The sequence below is a fragment of the Geotrypetes seraphini genome, chromosome 6 (assembly GCF_902459505.1).
Source record: "Geotrypetes seraphini chromosome 6, aGeoSer1.1, whole genome shotgun sequence".
NCBI lineage: Eukaryota > Metazoa > Chordata > Amphibia > Gymnophiona > Dermophiidae > Geotrypetes > Geotrypetes seraphini.
In genome coordinates this window covers 214,218,199-214,237,123 of record NC_047089.1, presented here as the reverse complement: position 1 = coordinate 214,237,123, position 18,925 = coordinate 214,218,199, and the positions used below count along the sequence as shown (strand labels likewise).

Here is an 18,925-nt window from a genome sequence, read left to right as displayed (position 1 = left end):
CCTAAAGTGACCAGATAAGCACTGCAGACACATAATACAGACCTACACACACTACCCCAGTGATCACTGACTCCACCCCCACCCCCATAAAAATATTAATCACAACTTGAAAATTGTGCCTCCAGAACATCATCACCTGGCATCCTGGCATAGGAAAGCCTAATTGTGCTTCACAGAGGCATCTTAAGCCGTCTGGGGGTGGGGGTGGGGGGGGGTTAGGAACCCATAGAAAGGAGGACCCATGCCCATAAGTCCCTGTAATAACTGCATTGATATTGAAACATGTGCTCTCTCCTATACACCCCCAAAACCCTTTTGTACTGGCATATAAATAAGGTAGAAAAGTGGGTCTAGGGGATTCTGGAGGTGGTTTGGGAGTTTACCATAAGCTATAAGGGAGCTGTAGTGAGATGATGACATGACACCCTTTTTGTGAAGTTCACAGCAGTGCCCTGTAAGGTACCCCACTATTTAGGTGCCATGTCCATCACTTTGCAGACCCGTCCCATGCCCAACAAGGCTTGTTCTAGGCGTTTTTGACTTGGATGAAAAGTTGGACGGTATAAAGATGGACGATTTAGCAACTTGGGCGATCAGATCAGCAGGACGTATAGTTAGACGATTTTCGAAATAAAAAAAAATTTGGACGTATTTTTTAAAAATGTGTCCTACGCTGTTTTTTACTTTGGACAACTTGCGACTTGGACGAAAACGGACTTAGACGTTCCTTTTGATTTGCCCCTCCATGCGTATATTTTTTACAAAGTACCCAAGAAACCAATTTTAGTCCTGCTTTATCCGCTATGATTGTTTTACACTTTTTATTATACTTATGTTATTAGTGCTGTTGTAATATCTCTGTTGATTGACATAATCAGTATCATAATCTATCTTGAACTTTAGTGGATAAGTGGCTTGGAAGTGTCAACATTAAACTAAATTACACAGCATGGGTAAGAAGCTGACATAATCCTATGTCTTTTTCTCTCAAAGTCCTCTGGAGTACTGTGAGAATTCTCGGAATGTCATTCTGACTGTGGACATGTCTTTCAATATCTTCTTCCTCTTCTACTTTGGACTTCGGGTAAGGTTCTTTTTCAGCTACTTGTAGAAATGACTGATTTCCAAATAAAGAAACTGTTAAACCATTTTCTTCTGCACACTAATGGCCCTTTTACTAAATTGCGGGAAAATTTGCAGTTACCATGGTTTAATGCAGGACTTTATTGTGCAGTAGCAGATTTTATGTGGCACCTAGGGAAGGCATATTTTTCTAGTTAGGTTCTGCGTTAATGTCACCATTGGTGCACGGTACCTGCTAGGAGTTAACATAGAAACATAGAAACATGATGGCATCTAAAGGCCAAATGGCCCATCTAGTCTGCCCATCCGTAGTAACCATTATCTCTTTCTCTCTCTAAGAGATCCCACGTGCCTATCCCAGGCTTTCTTGAATTCAGACTAGAGAATGACACGGTGACGGTTTACCCGCGGCCACCGCATTTAAGCCGCGGGTCACCGCCGAAAACGGGGAAGAAAACTAGCAGTCGCTGCGGTGACGGGGACAAGGCCATTCACCGACCGCGGAAACGGTGAACAGGTTTGTCCCCGCGGGCCAATGTACCCCCTTCTAGGAACCGCTATTTACCGTATTTTCACGCATGGTATACAAAAGTTTTAAAACATAGTTCCCACCCCCCCCCGACGCCCGATTCACCCCCCCAGCAGGACCGCTCGCACCCCCACCCCGAACGACCCGCTCGCACGCGCTCCCACCCGCACCCGCGATCGGAGCAAGAGGGAGCCCAAGCCCTCTTGCCCGGCCGACTCCCCGACGTCCGATACATCCCCCCCCCGGCAGGACCACTCGCACCCCCACCCCGAAGGACCGCCGACTTCCCGACAATATCGGGCCAGAAGGGAGCCCAAACCCTCCTGGCCACGGCGACCCCCTAACCCCACCCCGCACTACATTACGGGCAGGAGGGATCCCAGGCCCTCCTGCCCTCGACGCAAACCCCCCTCCCCCCCAACGACCGCCCCCCCAAGAACCTCCGACCGCCCCCCCAGCCGACCCGCGATCCCCCTGGCGACCCCCACGACCCCCCCACCCCCCTTCCCCGTACCTTTGGTAGTTGGCCGGACAGACGGGAGCCAAACCCGCCTGTCCGGCAGGCAGCCAACGAAGGAATGAGGCCGGATTGGCCCATCCATCCTAAAGCTCCGCCTACTGGTGGGGCCTAAGGCGCGTGGGCCAATCAGAATAGGCCCTGGAGCCTTAGGTCCCACCTGGGGACGCGGCCTGAGGCACATGGGCCCAACCCGACCATGTGCCTCAGGCCGCGCCCCCAGGTGGGACCTAAGGCTCCAGGGCCTATTCTGATTGGCCCACGCGCCTTAGGCCCCACCAGTAGGCGGAGCTTTAGGATGGATGGGCCAATCCGGCCTCATTCTTTCGTTGGCTGCCTGCCGGACAGGCGGGTTTGGCTCCCGTCTGTCCGGCCAACTATCAAAGGTACGGGGAAGGGGGGTGGGGGGGTCGTGGGGGTCGCCAGAGGGATCGCGGGTCGGCTGGGGGGGCGGTCGGAGGTTCTTGGGGGGGGCGGTCGTTGGGGGGAGGGGGGTTTGCGTCGAGGGCAGGAGGGCCTGGGATCCCTCCTGCCCGTAATGTAGTGCGGGGTGGGGTTAGGGGGTCGCCGTGGCCAGGAGGATTTGGGCTCCCTCCTGGCCCGATATTGTTGGGGAGTCGGCGGTCCTTCGGGGGGAGGGATGTATCGGACGTCGGGGGGGGGCATCAGGCTTTCAGGATGGGGACAGACCTTCAAGGGGGGACAGTGCAGGGAAGTCAGGGAATTTATATTAATTAATTTTTTCTCTGCGTGTTTTGTTTTTGTATAGTTATTAACTAATATTTAACTAAGTTTTAAAGTTTTAAAGAATGTTTCCTTTATACGTAAATAAAGAAAAGTGAATGGGATTGCAGTGGCGGTGACGGGGCGGTGAATGGGGTGGCAGTGGCGGTGACGGGGCGGTGAAGAGGATGGTGAGACGGGGACGGGGCGGTGACGGGGATGGTGAGACGGGGACGGGGCGGTGACGGGGATGGTGATACGGGGACGGGGCGGTGACGGGGACCAATTTTTTCACCGTGTCATTCTCTAATTCAGACATAATCTCTGTCTCCACCACCTCTTCCGGGAGACCCTTCCATGCATCTACCACCCTTTCTGTAAAAAAGTATTTCCTTAGATTACTCCAGAGCCTATCACCTCTTAACTTCATCCTATGCCCTCTCATTCCAGAGCTTCCTGTTAAATGAAAGAGACTCAACTCATGCACATTTATGCCACATAGGTATTTAAACGTCTCTATCATATCTTCCCTCCCCCGCCTTTCCTCCAAAGTATACAGATTGAGATCTTTAAGTTTGTTCCCATACACCTTATGATGAAGACCTCCAACTCTTTTGGTACTCATAGCATTCCTCTGGACTAACTCCATCCTGTTTATATCTTTTTGAAGGTGCTGTCACCAGAGTTGCATACAATATTCTAAATAAGGCCAATATTCAGACTGCAGGAGTTAGCTGGGCTGAGTCCCGCAGCCAGTGCTGAACCCAGATATTCAAAGCTGGGCTGTTCTGGTGGCCAGCTTTGAAGATCCAGTTTATTTTTGACCACAATAAACTTAGCTGGCTAAAGCTGACATTCAGCACCGGCTGGTTAAGTTTATCAAGGTCAAAGATAGACCAGCTATTGACACGGCCCGATTTGGCTGCTAAACTTTAAATTTTGAGGATAGTTTCCTATCTTGCGTGTCATAGCTAGCTAGTCATTAATTGCTAGCGGCCATCTCATGACGAGTATTATCACTTAGGGCTCCTTTTACAAAGGTGCGTTAGGGCTTAAAGCGCGGAATAGCGTGTGCTAGAATGCCATGCACGCTAGCCGCTACCGCCTCCTCTTGAGCAGGCGATAGTTTTTCGGGTAGCGCGCACTAATCCAGTGCTTGTGCTAAAAACACTAGCACACCTTTGTAAAAGGGGCCCTTAGCTGGCTTAGGGCTATTTTACCTGCCAGAAGTCTTTCCCAGCCAGTTAAATAGTGCTGAATATCGGTGTGTAGCAGTTTTTCAGTGACTGAAAATCCATGTATAACTTCAATGCATGCTAATTCCTGCATTTATAGCTTAATACATAATTATAGGAGAGTAGGGATGGGCTGTCTTTTGAAAATAGTCATGAATGACCACAACCAATGAAGGTCTTCACATGTGCACAATGTGTGGGAACCCTCCTGCCATAATTTTAAAGAGTACGGGGAGGGGTGGGCCGGGGAGATGGCGATTTCACGATGGCAGGAAGGAGTTGGCATCCCTCCTGCCATATTTGCAGGGACCGGTTGGGCAGCGTCGGGCTCGATCGTGGAGGTGGCGGTGGATTTAAAACCATGGGCTTGCTCTGCTAAAAAGCATTGCGAGCCTGTGGTTTTAAAGGGCAGAAGAGGGCAGGAGAGTCGGCCAAGATAGAAGCGACTGGTCTACAGCAGTCGCTTCTCTTCTACTTGGCAAGCCCAATCAGTGTTAGTTAAAGTGTTTAGTAAATCGCTGCCCTCCCAAATTTGCATGCCATTTCTCTCATTTGCATGCACGGATCGGGAGGTGATCGCTAAACACTTTAGTGAATCGTGCCGGAGGGAAATCTGCTCGCTAAGGGCTCGCAAACCGATCGGTACACGATTGGTTTGCTTAGTGAATCCTGGCCTAAGTTTCTATGTGACATATCTGGTGATTGGGCTAGCTGCTAAATGCTAATTTTTAGGGACATCTCGTGCTGAATATTAGCATATAGTCTGCTTAGACCTATTTAGCTGGCCAGGAGCCATTCCTTGCCAGTTAAACAGAGCTGAATATCAGGTGGATTTTCTATGATTACAACTGCAGAGAAACAGAACTTGTACATCATCATGGTATCTTGATTTACCTTTCTACTCTATTATACTGAAAATGCATCAATGAATTCCAGTAGACTTTTTTTTTGCCATATTTAAGCTGCGTAATTTCCTGTTTTGTTTTTTTGAATAGTTCATTTCTGCTGATGACAAATTCAAGTTCTGGATTAAACTGAACTCCATTGTGGATTTCGTCACCATCCCTCCCATTTTTGTGTCATTCTATTTAAAACAAAATTGGCTGGGTAAGTCTGCTTTGGAGACCTTTTCTTATGATTAATTAATTTTCTGTCTTTAGGATATTCCCATTCTGATCTCAGGTTCTCCTTACTGTGATCTGTATAGTCGTATTCCAGTGCAGGAAGGACAGGAGACCTGTCTAGTGGGTCATGTCCCTTTACCCGAGAGGACTGCAGAAGCCATCATTTACATTTTTCTTCAACTCTGCCTCCTTGTGTCACTGGGCAGTGCCTCAGTCTCTCAGTTTTTCCTTCTGCAAGCAAGTTGAGAAGGTGTCTCTTTTTTCTGCTCTGCATCTGGTTTATTATATGTGTGTGTGTGTGTGGGGGGGGGGGGCGGGTATCCATTTTTGAGGCTTCCTGGTGCTACATAGGTTCCCAGACATCCTGAGTCAGCTCTGCCTGGGAGAAGATACAGTTTCTGGTTCAGAGGACTGTAGCAATTTATTAAGGTCAAAACGTCCAAATAATTAATAAATATATGAAAAATACGTGTTTGTAAAATCCAGTTATTAGCAGGGAAACATACAGGCCATGTATACCAGAAACAAAGCTGACAGTACATAAACCAAAAATTGAAACGGAGAAAAAATAAACCTCAATTGAGGGAGGTTGGGACTACACAAGTACCCAGCCCTCCACTCATCATCACGGGTTTATAAAAAAACTCCGTAAACATATATATGAGTCACTGTTTCATTCGTTTTCATACATACAAAATCATGTTTTGGTCACTTTTTTTCAAAATCTTTTTTATGTATAAGCATCAGTATATAGCAATACAGGCCAGAATCCCAAACTTAACTCAATTAGTTAGCAAGGGCTACAGCTTGATTAAATTAGTGCAAGAGCTCTTGGAGATATGCAGCACACAGTCAAAAACAATGTGGACAAAATACACTCATCTGGAAAAAGGAGATTTTCACCAAAGGCTTCCAACTCATAATCCCGACAGAAAAGACTTTCTGTTTCGCCTGGCAAGGGCTACTTCAGGGGAAAAAGCCGTCTTCTACTGTCTCCATGTTTCTTGCAACTTGTTGGTAGTGAAGCCGACTCCTCTCAGGAAGGTACTGGGACTGTGAGACGCGCCGCCCAGTGGTACAAAATGTTATGTGGATTTAATAAAAATAAATTAAAAACTGGTTTAAAAGATATTTGGAGCATTGAGATTAAGCATGAAATTACTGCATCTCAATGGCCACGAATTTGGTCTTGGAGGATGAAATGTACATTGTCAGCATCTATGAGACAAACTTGGTTTTTTCTGTTGCATAGAGCGTTGTGGACCCCTGTTAGGTTACAAAAATTAGATAGTTCTTTGTCTAATAGATGTTGGCATTGTCATCTAGAAGTAGGAACTTTAGATCATTTATTGTTTCATTGCCCATGTATTATGAATTTTTGGAAATCAATTTGGGACCAAATTAATAATTTATTAGATAACCCAGTGGCATTATCCTATGATACTGTGATATTTGGTATGGAAATGAGAGTAAAAAGTCAGATTTCTGCGAATAACAATAAATTACTACTTATAATGACTGGTGTTGCCATTCAGCAAATTACATATAATTGGAAGGATTGGAGGAGATTAAATTACAACTTCTGGTGGAATTCTTTATGCCATATCTATAAAATGGAAAGGTTTATTGCATTACAACGGGGATATTTTAAGAAGTTTCAGGATGTGTGGAAACCATTGACAAAGTATTGTAAAGATTAATTTGAATTTGTTTCCCTTATATTTATCAACTTAAGGTATAGGGAAGGGGGGAAGTTTATTATTATATGTTTTATATGATAATGGAATATATGGGAGGGAGGGATGGGAAAGGGGAAGGGATAAGAATTTATGAAATATATCAATGATTGTTTGTAAGTGATGTATATATTGTTAATATGAATGAATATATTTAACACTTATAATGTATTTTTGAAAATGAATAAAGAATTAATAAAAATAAATAAATACATATAAATGTGAGCTTGATATCTGTTCTATTGGGGGCTCCTGTATAAGGACTTTTTTCCCCTTTCTTTATAGGCTTGCGTTTCCTGCGCGCTCTCAGTCTGCTGGAGTTTCCCAACATCTTACAGTTCTTAAAAATTACCAGAAGCTAGTAAGTTCATTTTGTTCCAGAGTCTGGGTCATTAGGAGAAAACACTAAGGGCTAGATTCTCAAAATTTTGCATTAAAAACCGATGGGCCACTGTCACAGCCGTTATTGTAGCAATTTTAAAAAAGTGAGTCATTCTTCAAAAAGTGCTCATGCAAATGAGTTGGCAGAGAGTAGCAAAGGTTCACTAAATTTGCATGTGCCCATTGCTGGTGAAAGCGATAGGCACATGCACAGAATAAACACAAAATAAAACAAAATAAGAAAAAACAAAGATCGGTAGGAGGGATGCCCACTCCCTCCCGCTGCTAAGCAATGCCCCCCCAGCAGGGGGAGATATGCCTATTCCTTCCCATCCCCAACACCCTCCTCATGCCTCCAATGATCCTCGTCCCCTCCCCCTTATTAATGATGGCTGGCCGTAGGGATGCCTACTCCCTCTGGCCAGCAGGACTGCCTCTTCAAAATGTTGGGCCTTCACCTCCCTGGTGCATGGGATGCACTGGGGAGGGTCCTAAGGCTCTGATAGACCCAGGTTGTTTACGGTCTCTCCTGTGGTAGTGGCCTTAGACACCTGAGCCAATCAGAGCCTTAGGCCCCTCCCTGGATGTACTGGGGAAGAGCTTAAGGCTCTGATTGGCCCAGATGCCTAAGACCCCTCCCATAGGAGAGACCTTAAACAACCTATGGGAGGGGCCTTAGGCATCTGCGCCAATCAAAGCCTTAGGCTGTTCCCCAGTGCATCCGTAGAGGGGCCTAAGGCTCTCATTGGTCCAGACACCTAAAAAGGACCCTCCCATAGGAAAGGCCTTAAGCAACCTGGGTCAATCAGAGCCTTAGGCTCCTCCCCGGTGCATCCCAGGATGCACTGGGGAGGGGAAGGTCTGCCACTTTTAAGAGGCAGGCCTGCTGCCTGGAGGGAGTAGGCATCCCTCTGGCCAGCCATCGTTAACAATGTAAAGCGAAGGGGAGAAGCTGCTCACGCTGGTAAAGATATAAAGAGGTTCGGGGTGGGAAGGGAGGGCACTGAAGGAGCGGGGGGGGGGAGAGAAATAGAGAGTGCAGTGGGGCGCCACCGCCCTGTGCATCTCCTACCCTTGCTACGCCACTGAGCCTAAGTTCCAAGCTTCTGTTATACTAAAATAACCCAGTACTGATGTGCTAAACGTTTAGGCTCTTGCCCTTACATTCACTATAGAGCATGTGTACTGTATATGTAAGTGTCTAATTGATATAGAGAAGTGAAAGCCAGAATCTGTGCTCTGCCCCGTGTATGCCTCTTGCAAATGCATGCTATGTAAAAACAGGCATACTTGTCCAGTCCAGTCTGGATTATATAACTTTCGCTAATCTGACCATCTGTCATATCTGACAGAAACACCCCTCCCCCCTGCCAGTGACATCATTACATTGCCATTGAGAAGTGCACAGGTTCTCTTACTGTTTTCCAGCTTCACATGCTGCGAGGAAGCCATGTTTTCAAGCTGTAGTTTTGTTCACACTGCTTCTGTACAATTGTTATATTGTACTGCATTGTGAAATATGCTGCTCAGTATTTGTGCTCAAATTACCTGCTATACAAGCAGCACTGTCATGCCCTATATATATATATATATATATAGTTTCTGATTAGGATTAATAAAAAATATTTAAATACAGATACCCTATGCCAGTTCCTTATGTATGAAGTATGTTTTCCGTGCATTGTTAAAAGGCTTTCTATTGTTTTCCATATTACCGGTATCTGACTTTTCACTTATCTGAAAACAGCTTTCCTTCTGACATCACTTCCTGGCCCTACAACCCGGAAGTGATTTCGGAGGGAGCCAGGCCAGTGCGAGCAACAGGCTAGAATAGTTTCTCGCACTGGTGAAGAGGATTTTAAAGAGATACAGGGGGGGAGGGAGTGCGCGAGCGTGGCATGGACATGCCCCCATCAAGACAGCGCCTGGGGCAGTCCACCTCCTGCCCCCCCCTTTACTACACCACTGCCTAGATTCCTATCACACACCCTTGAGGCACCTAAACCAAGGTGCCCAGTTATAGAATTGCCCGCGGACCAATTCTATATAGGTTGCCTAAAAAAATCAGCGCTGACTAGTGCAATGCTAGCCTTTTCCTATCGTGTGTCCCGGATGACGGGACATTCCAAAAATGTCGTTGCCATCGTGGATAAACAGTCTGTATGGACTAATAAAGAGCCAGGAACACAAAATATTTGAATTTACAGACTTATGACTTATTTACATGATGTTTACATTAGCCGTAAATGATAACAGTGAATAATACAAAACTTTGCTAAAATAATGACGAATGGAACCAGCGTAACGTAAAATTTATTATCATAGGAAAAGGCTAAGAGTGATTCTGTATAGAATCATGCATAGCGCCGCCTAAGCAACGTTAGGCGTTACTATGCATCCTAACTTCAGGCCAGAGTTTGCTTTGCCTAAATACCTGCACCTGTGTTCAGCACCTAAGAATGCCTAATTCCAAAAGACACGCTTAACTTGATAACACGCCTATGATATGCCCCTAGTCATGCCCACTTTTAGGTAGGCACTTTGGACTAGGTACCTACTTTTTATAGAATCATGTTTTTTGAGTTAGGTGCCTAACTTTCCGTTAAGTCCAATTAATGGCAATTATGAGATGTTAAGTACCTTATCGTTGCCGATTAAGTCTATAAATCAATTAAGTTAGGCACCTGCATCGTCTAGGCATGCAGATGTAGATGCCTAACTTTAGGTGGACTATACAGAATTTCCAAGCTAGAGGGTAAATTTATAACAGGGCACCTAGGTGAAGATGCCAAAGTGGGTACCTACTTAGGCATTATTTTATAAAGATACATAGGCACCTATGTGTCTTTATAAAATACTAGCAGAAAATGTGCCTTGAATGGACTTGAAGGCATTTACACTTCTCCCTCCGGATTCGCGGGGGATAGGGGCAGAGCCGGACCGTGAATGGCAAAAAAAACGCGAATATCCGGCTCTGACCCACCCCCGCCTCCCTCCCGCCTTCCCGACCTTACCTGGTGGTCTAGCGGGCTTTCGGGGCAGGAACGATCTTCCTACGCTCCTGCCCCGTGCAGATCGCCATTAGGAAATGGCCGCTGTGAGTTCCCGTAGTCTCTCGAGAATACGACGGGAACTCCCTACAGCTATTTCCTAATGGCGATCTGCATGGGGCAGGAGCGTAGGAAGATCACTCCTGCCCCGAAAGCCCGCTAGACCATTAGGTAAGGCCGGGATGCCGGGGGGAAGACTTAACAATGTTATTTTTTTTTCTTTTTTCCCCCTCCCCAAAAAATCGCGAATATGTGAAATCGCGATTACCGAAACCGCGAATGGGGAGGGGGAAGTGTACACCTGTTCACAAATACATGTGTAGATTAGCGTATTTCATCATCAACGCTGCATACTTGCGAACTCCACTTGTGCTTTGTCTAGACCACTCCCTTGGCCAAGTCTCCAGTAAAAGCATGTGTGTCCATGCCACCATGCACACTTTTATGCCCGGCACTGTTTTATAAGTCATTTTACCAAAAATGATTTTTTTAAATAACCTCCCTCACTGGGTCACCTATGTGTGAAGACCAAGGAGGTACCTATTTCAAGTTTATTATAAAAAGACACATTGATGTCTATGGTGCTTACTTTCAGTGTATATGGATATCTCAACATGCCCAAATGAACATCGCTTGAAACATCTAAATCCTGATTTTGCAAGGCAGAAAAGGGACATCTATCACTGCAGTACATTTAAACAGCAAGGGGGCATGTTTTGGGTCTATTTGGGTGAATCTAGGGAGTAATAGCCTACCATTATATCTAGATCAGGCTTCTTTGTACTGCAACATTTTCTTTTTAACTGTTTGACCGCTATCCTCCAACCATCTCTAGAATCATATTGTAATTGCAATGATTGATCTCAAATCTTATTGCTAACCGCAATTAATCCTTGTTGACAATTACGCAGTATAAGAAACTATATGGTATGGCGCAGAATCAGGATGTCCAACAGTGATTTCCATACAGGAAGAAATGCCCAAGTTTAAGGAAGAAGGACATCCTAAATCTGTGGTCTTTAATGCAAGTCAATTATATTCAGGCTACATAAATTATGCACCTTTACACGTGTAACTTCTGGGATAATTTTATGAAAGTCATTTTACGCACATGAAAAATCCATTATACATTTTCCCCCCATGATTATACTTCACTCCTCCCCCTTTTTGATGCCCAGAAGACTTGAACACCGATTGCCATGAATTACTAATTTGTTTTCTTGCAGCAATTCCATCAAGTTGACAAGCATGTTGGCCGTCTTAGTTAGTTCATGGCTAACGGCCGCAGGATTCATCCACCTGGTATGTGACAGTTCACCAGAGCCTCTGGTTTGTAAGTAAGAAGCTACAGCAACTTACTTATTTACATGGCCCCAGGATGCTCCTTGGTGGCATTCATTTGTTGAAGGGCAGGTCTGCCTCTGTTGCTTGGTAACTCATTCTCCAAGCCCAAGAGTCACTTCTGTGGGGTGAAAGGAGAAAATCTGGTGGTGGGAACATTCCGGTTATCAACTCAAAAGAATTTTCTGTGGCCAGCGCATCATTGAATACATACCGTAAGTGCCTTTGTTGTTGTTTTTAATCTCCAGCTTTGTTTTTAGCGGTCTGTGATGATATTCAGTGTCACTAACCAGTTAAGCGCCTCTGAATATCAGAGGATAGTTCTGAATAAGCCATTTAACTGGCCAGGAGCCAATTATGGCTTGTTAAATTGCTTTGAATAATGAGCCCTGAGGCTGAAATTCTATAGAGGAGGTGCTGCAGTTAGGTGGCGGTAGGTGCTCTACTGCTGCCTAACAGACCAATCAGGAGACGCATTTCTAAAAAAAAGTTGAAAGTGCCAGTCTCGCGCCTACAAAGGTGTATTGGGATTCCTATGGATGCCTAAGGCCAGCGGGGGCATGGTTTGCACCGGAAGTGGTATTAGGTGTCCATAGGCATCCCTATACGCCTCTGTAGGTGTGAGACTGGTGCCTTGTTTGGAGAGAATGTACTTATACAATTTTGCATAGGGCTTATTTTTCCCAAATTCAAGCTTTTCATGCAAATTTAATAGATACTCCAATTTGTATTAAATGTAATAAAGATCCTGGCACATTATCTCATGCTTTTTGGTTGTGTCCTTTAATCAACTCATTTTGGTCTGCCATCCTATTATTTTTGGGTTCTTTATGGGGTAATTCGATAGTGGGTTGTCCTAGGGGAATAATTTTTGGTAAAGCATCAGCTTGTGGGGTTTTTGGCCAACTAAAATGTCTTTTATTTCAGAAAGCCTGTATGATTGGGCATAAATGTATTATGCAATTTTGGTTGCAGAAAGAATCTCCAAGTTTTTGGCATTGGAGGAATCAATTACATCGCTTATTTTTATTTGAGAGTTGGGAGGTTCAAGGTTCGCCTAAAAAAACTCGTCTTTTTATGGATCCTTATATTCAGAATCTTTCACCAAAAATACGAAGTTTGGTTATTAATGATTTATTATGAAAATTGGGTTTAATAATTACATTACAGTTATTTATTTTAATTCTTTATTTTTGTCAACCTTCATCCAGGGTGAGGGATTTCATTTAGGGGAAGATAGTGGGTAGGGGATGGAATTAAGGGGGATGTAGATAAGATTGAATTAATTCATATGGAAATTAAATTTGAAAGAATGATTTAAATTTGTATGAAATATTATTGTAATTCTTATTGTATTGAATGTATTTTTGTATTATCCTATTGTACTGATTATTTGATTCTTTCAATAAAAATTGTTATACATAAAATGCTGGCCTACATTTAAGGCGCCTGTGTTAAAAAAAACAAACAGTTGTGATTCTACAAACAGAACTGGTGCTATTGGCGGCCATTTATAGAATCTGGGCCTAAATGACCACATATGTTAGAGAATAGGTACTTCCCACACTGCATTGGGAATTTTAAAGAGGGGGGGGGGAAGTTCTCAGTTATAGAATTACCCCAGGCATCTAAATTTGATCCTAAATATAAGAAAGTAGCAGTCAAATTTATGATCCTGAGTTCTAAATATCTAAATTTAGGTTAATTTTCACCTGAAAATTTAGGAGCCACATTCTGTACTATATCAACAATATAAACAGATAATTATTTATTGTTTATTAAAATTTGCTAGACTGTTTGGCTTTTCTAAGATCACAGAAATTAAAAAAATATATACAATACACCACTGTAAGAAAGCAACTCCATTTAGAGCAGGGTTGTCCAACCTTTTGGCTTCCCTGGGCCGCATTGGCTGAAAAATTTTTCTGGGGCTGCACAAACGCACAAACACTGCAGCAAGATAGAGGAGGGAGCCAGCAAGACAGTAAACACTCAGAGGCAGCAGAGGAAAACACTGCATCGCATTCGACCAGGGCTGCACAAAATACTTCACGGGACCGCATGCGGCCCTAGGGCTGCAGGATGGACACCCCTGATTTAGAGCATGGCAGTTCTGTGGGGTCTAGAGGTATAAATCCATTGATGGGCCACCCCACAACTGGATGCCTCCGATGTGTATAAGTGTTACCATTCGATAAACCAGTGTTTCTCAACTCGGTCTTGGAGTACCCCCTTGCCAGTCAGGTTTTCAGGATATCCACAATGAGTATGCATGAACTTGATTTGCCTATACTGCCTCCATTATATGCAAATTTCTTTCATGCATATTCATTGTGGATATCCTGAAAACCTGACTGGCATGGGGGTACTCCAGGACCGAATTGAGAAACTCTATAAACAACATGTGCATGTTGCCCTTATTAGCAGGCATCGAATTATAGAACAACAGGATTAGGCTCTAAGCCAGGGGTCCCCAAAGTCCCTCCTTGAGGGCCGAATCCGGTTGGGTTTTCAGGATTTCCCCAATGAATATGCATGAGATCTATGTGCTTGCACTGCTTTCAATGCATATTCATTGGGGAAAATCCTGAAAACCTGATTGATTTGGTCCTCAAGGAGGGACTTTGGGGACCCCTGCTCTAAGCATTATTGCTACATCTAAAATGAATTTGTTTCCCATATATGTGTACTGCCATGTGTATGTCGCTATTGCCTACCACAGATAAGTAGCATTATATTCATCTTATTGTGGTTTTTGCCAGGTAGAGAACTATGGAGATCCTTGGGCGAATCCACGAAATAACCAGAATATCTCCTATTTTGACTGCGTTTATCTAATGATGGTGACCATGTCAACTGTTGGCTATGGAGACATTTCTTCTAAAACCGTCCTGGGCCGTGTCTTCATGGTTTTCTACATCATTGGCGGCTTTGTAATGAATTTTATGTTTTTATTTTGTGCTTGAATTGTTTCTTACACTTCTCCCTCCGTATTCACTGTGGTAGGGGATTAATAGACCCGCGAATAACTTTTTCATATGTTATTCGCTGTTTTATGTTAAAAACCATCGTGAATATGATGAAACCATGAATAACCTGGTGGGAGACCAGGCCTATTCCTGAAGGAGAGGCAAAACACGGTGAAGAAAGTGCTGGGAATCAGCGATTTTTCTCTGTAAACGCTTGGAATCAGCGATTTCTCTATGCAAGCTGATATAATTGGGGGGGGGGGGGAGAAGTCAGCAAGCTAAAAACCGCAAATAATCGAAACCGCGATTGCTGAAACCACGAATACAGAGGGAGAAGTGTATACTTACCCCTCATCCATCTGTGCCAGTGTGAAATCTCATGCTTAGAAAGAATCCTTTCGTATCAGAAATCCCAGCCAGGTTCTAAAAGCCTACCCTGTTAATAAGAATGTCAGAACATAATCAATGCTGAGTAAATGAAGGATCCCCCAAAGTTCATCATTTCAGAACTTCCACGATGAATTTATGGTCATGCGGGAAAGTTGCTGCCACTGAATAGGAAATACCCCAAATGTTGCCCCTTTTCTTCCATACAATTTATAACACTTCAGTTCCTTGGATGTGCTATTTGCTTAGCTTTTAGTCATATGTTTCCTCCAGGCTCTATTTGCGACCTACGTTCCACAAATTGTCAAAATGGTTGGAAGACAGAACAAATATGGTGGGACCTATATGATGGTTCATGGCCGAAAGTAAGTTTTCCTACTCTACTTATAATGTACGATCTTGAATGAATTGTTTAATTTTCTCAACTCTCTACTTAGAATGTCATAAGTAATTGCTACAATATGTTACTTCTAAGTCTGACAATCATTCATACCAGCTTTATTAATGTTTTTCAGAGCCTCAGCAAAACCACACCACCGCTCAATAGACTTTGATAGCAGTGAGCTTTATGTGTCTGATCGTCATTGGCTCTATATCATTTTATAATATTTTTTTTTCTCTTTTCTTTTGTTTTTGGGCTTTCAATTAGAAAGACTTTTATATATTGTGGCCGGGCCAGTTCCCGCATAAATGGGAAGCCCGCTGCGGACCACAGGCAGATTTATGTAGCGCGTTTTATATGGCTGGCAAAAAGGAAAACCCGGATTCTGGATTTCTGGTCCAAGTCCTCCAAGTTTATTACCACATTCAAAATAAAGAAAAACAAAAAGGGTTAAACTGTGCAATGGCTTACAATGTCACTTTGGTGCAATGTCCAGCAACTCACTTCAATATTCTTGCACCCAGTTATGAGGACCGTGAACAAACTGGTTCTTGTCCCCCCAAAGAAAAAAACCAAAAATCAAAATCCAGTAGCAAACTTTCCCAAAGTCTCTCTTTCTTCTACTGGCCTTTATCTTCCCTCCCCCCAGGGTCACTAGCAACTCGCAGCCACTGCTATTTGGCTCCCACCCCGTGAGGCAAGTCTTCACAAGAGCTTTTGAGGTTTTCCTCACATGCTTCTATTAGTCTTAGCATCCCATAATTAGCAACTTTGGGTTTTCCCCAAAAGTAATGATTTCCCTGCCTTCACCACAGGGGTATGCACCGCTTTGCCTGATAAACCGTGCAAGGGGCAAGCCTCCCGTAATTAGGTCTTCAGGCCCCCTCCCCAAAATCATGCCCTCCAAGTCCCCTCTGTGTTTAGCTTTTATATGGCAAGGCAACATAAACTTTAATCAAATAGTTTCCTTCAGCAACAGGACTGCCTTTGGCCCTGCTCCCAGCCTTAATCCTGAATTCCACAATAACCTGGACTGGATTAGAAACATAGAAACATAGAAAGATGACGGCAGAAAAGGGCTACAGCCCATCAAGTCTGCCCACTCTTCTGGCCCACCCCATCAAGTCTGAGTTCTAATGACCCAGATCCTTAGCTCGACCCCCATAGGGATCCCACGTGGATGTCCCATTTATTCTTAAAGTCGAGCACGCTGGTGGCCTTGACCACCTGCACCGGAAGTTTGTTCCAGTGATCTACAACCCTTTCTGTGAAGAAATACTTCCTGGTGTCACCACTAAATTTCCCTCCTCTGAGTTTGAGGGGGTGCCCCCTTGTGACCGAGGGTCCCCTGGGGAAGAATATATCGCTTTCCGCCTCGACACGACCTGTGATGTACTTAAATGTCTCAATCATGTTTCCCCTTTCTCTACGCTCCTCAAGAGTGTATAGCTGTAGTTTGCCCAGTCTTTCTTCGTATGAGAGACTCTTGAGTCCGGAGACCATTCTAGTGGCCATTCGCTGGACAGATTCAGCTCGAAGCACATCTTTTTGGTAGTGTGGTCTCCAAAATTGCACACAGTATTCCAGGTGAGGTCTCACCATGGTTCTGTAAAGCGGCATTATGACTTCAGGTTTGCGGCTGATGAAGCCTCTATTGATACATCCCAACATTTGCCTTGCCTTGGATGAGGCCTGCTCCACTTGTTTGGCAGCCTTCATATCTGCACTGACGATTACTCCCAAGTCCCGTTCTTCTGAAGTCCTAGCTAGTGTTTCCCCGTTTAAGGTGTAAGTTTTGCATGGATTTCCGCAGCCGAGATGCATGACCTTACATTTCTTAGCGTTGAAGCCCAGCTGCCATGTCGAGGACCAGTTTTCCAACGTGATCAGATCCTGCGTCATACTATCCTTGAGATTGCTTTCACTTACTATATTACACAGTTTGGCGGCGTCGGCGAACAGTGTTACTTTACCCTGAAGCCCTCGGGTCAAGTCCCTTATGAATATGTTGAAAAGGGATGGTCCCAGGACTGAGCCCTGCGGTACTCCGCTAGTCACCTCTGATGTCTCAGAGAGGGTGCCGTTGACCACCACCCTCTGAAGTCTTCCACTCAGCCAATCACTGACCCATGCAGTTAGCTTCTCACCTAAACCCATCGATTTCATCTTGTTTAGTAGTCTACGGTGTGGGACACTGTCAAACGCTTTGCTGAAATCCAAGTATACTATGTCCAGAGACTCTCCCGAGTCCAGCTTTCCTGTCACCCAATCAAAGAAGCTTATAAGATTGGATTGGCATGACCTGCCTCTGGTGAATCCATGTTGACAGGGATCCCTTAGATTCCCTTCATCCATTATCGTGTCTAATTTACCTTTAAGTAGAGTTTCCATGAGTTTACACACTATTTTCCATGAGTTTACACACTATTGATGTGAGACTCACTGGTCGGTAATTCGCAGTCTCTGCTCTGCATCCCTTTTTGTGCAGAGGAACGACGTTAGCTGTTTTCCAGTCCAGGGGGACTCTCCCCGTACTTAGGGAGAGATTGAAGAGCATGGCCAACGGTTTCGCTAGAACATCGCATAGCTCTCTGAGCACTTGTGGGTGCAAATTGTCCGGTCCCATGGCTTTGTTCACCTTGAGTCTTGACAGTTCTTTGTACACATCAGCAGTTGTGAACTCAAAATTCTGAAATGGATCTTCCATGCTTTGCTTTGTTTCCAGCCTTGGCCCGTGCCCTGGTGCCTCGCAGGTAAAGACCGAGCAGAAGTAATCATTCAGCAGTTTGACTTTATCGGAATCTGTTTCCACATAATTTCCGTCTGGCGTTCTAAGGCGTACTATCCCATTTGTGTTCTTCTTCCTGTCACTAATGTACCTGAAGAAGGATTTGTCCCCTTTCTTAATGTTCTTCGCTAGAGTTTCTTCCATTCGAAGTTTGGCCTCCCTGACTGCTGTTTTGACCGCTGCAGACTTTGTCTTGTATTCAATGTTTGCTTCCTTCTCCCCGGTGCGTTTGTATAAGAGAAATGCTCTTTTCTTCTCCTTGACGCGGTACGAGACCTCATCAGTGAACCATTTGGGTCTCTTGTTTCTTTGTTGTTTATTTACCGATTTAATGTAGCGGATAGTTGCCTCATGAAGGGTCGATTTCAAGGTTGACCACATAGCTTCCACATTATCAGTTACTTCTTGAACCTGTAGTGTCTGATGAACGAAATCTCCCATGCGTGCGAAGTCAGTGCCCCGGAAATTGAGTACCCTTGTTCTTGTTTGAGATCTAGGGAAGCCTTTCCTAAGGTTAAACCATACCATGTTATGGTCACTGGTGGCTAGCGTTTCTCCCACCGAGACCTCCGAGACGCTTTCCCCGTTCGTAAGTACCAGGTCCAGGATGGCCTGGGCCCTAGTAGGCTCTAGCACCATTTGTTTGAGCTGTACTCCCTTCATGGATGCTAATATCCTCC

The 18,925-nt window shown here is 44.5% G+C and overlaps 1 protein-coding gene across 1 annotated transcript in view; it reads left to right on the top strand.

Moving 5' to 3' along the window:
* The window catches only part of LOC117362950 (calcium-activated potassium channel subunit alpha-1-like), a 192,402-nt gene that overhangs the window by 48,940 nt on the left and 124,537 nt on the right, over positions 1-18,925 (top strand). The window contains exons 4-9 of the mRNA XM_033950039.1: positions 994-1,084; positions 5,083-5,194; positions 7,233-7,308; positions 11,605-11,680; positions 14,482-14,652; positions 15,349-15,440. Of these exons, the coding sequence (XP_033805930.1) occupies positions 994-1,084; positions 5,083-5,194; positions 7,233-7,308; positions 11,605-11,680; positions 14,482-14,652; positions 15,349-15,440 (618 nt within the window). The remainder of the gene's footprint in view (positions 1-993; positions 1,085-5,082; positions 5,195-7,232; positions 7,309-11,604; positions 11,681-14,481; positions 14,653-15,348; positions 15,441-18,925) is intronic.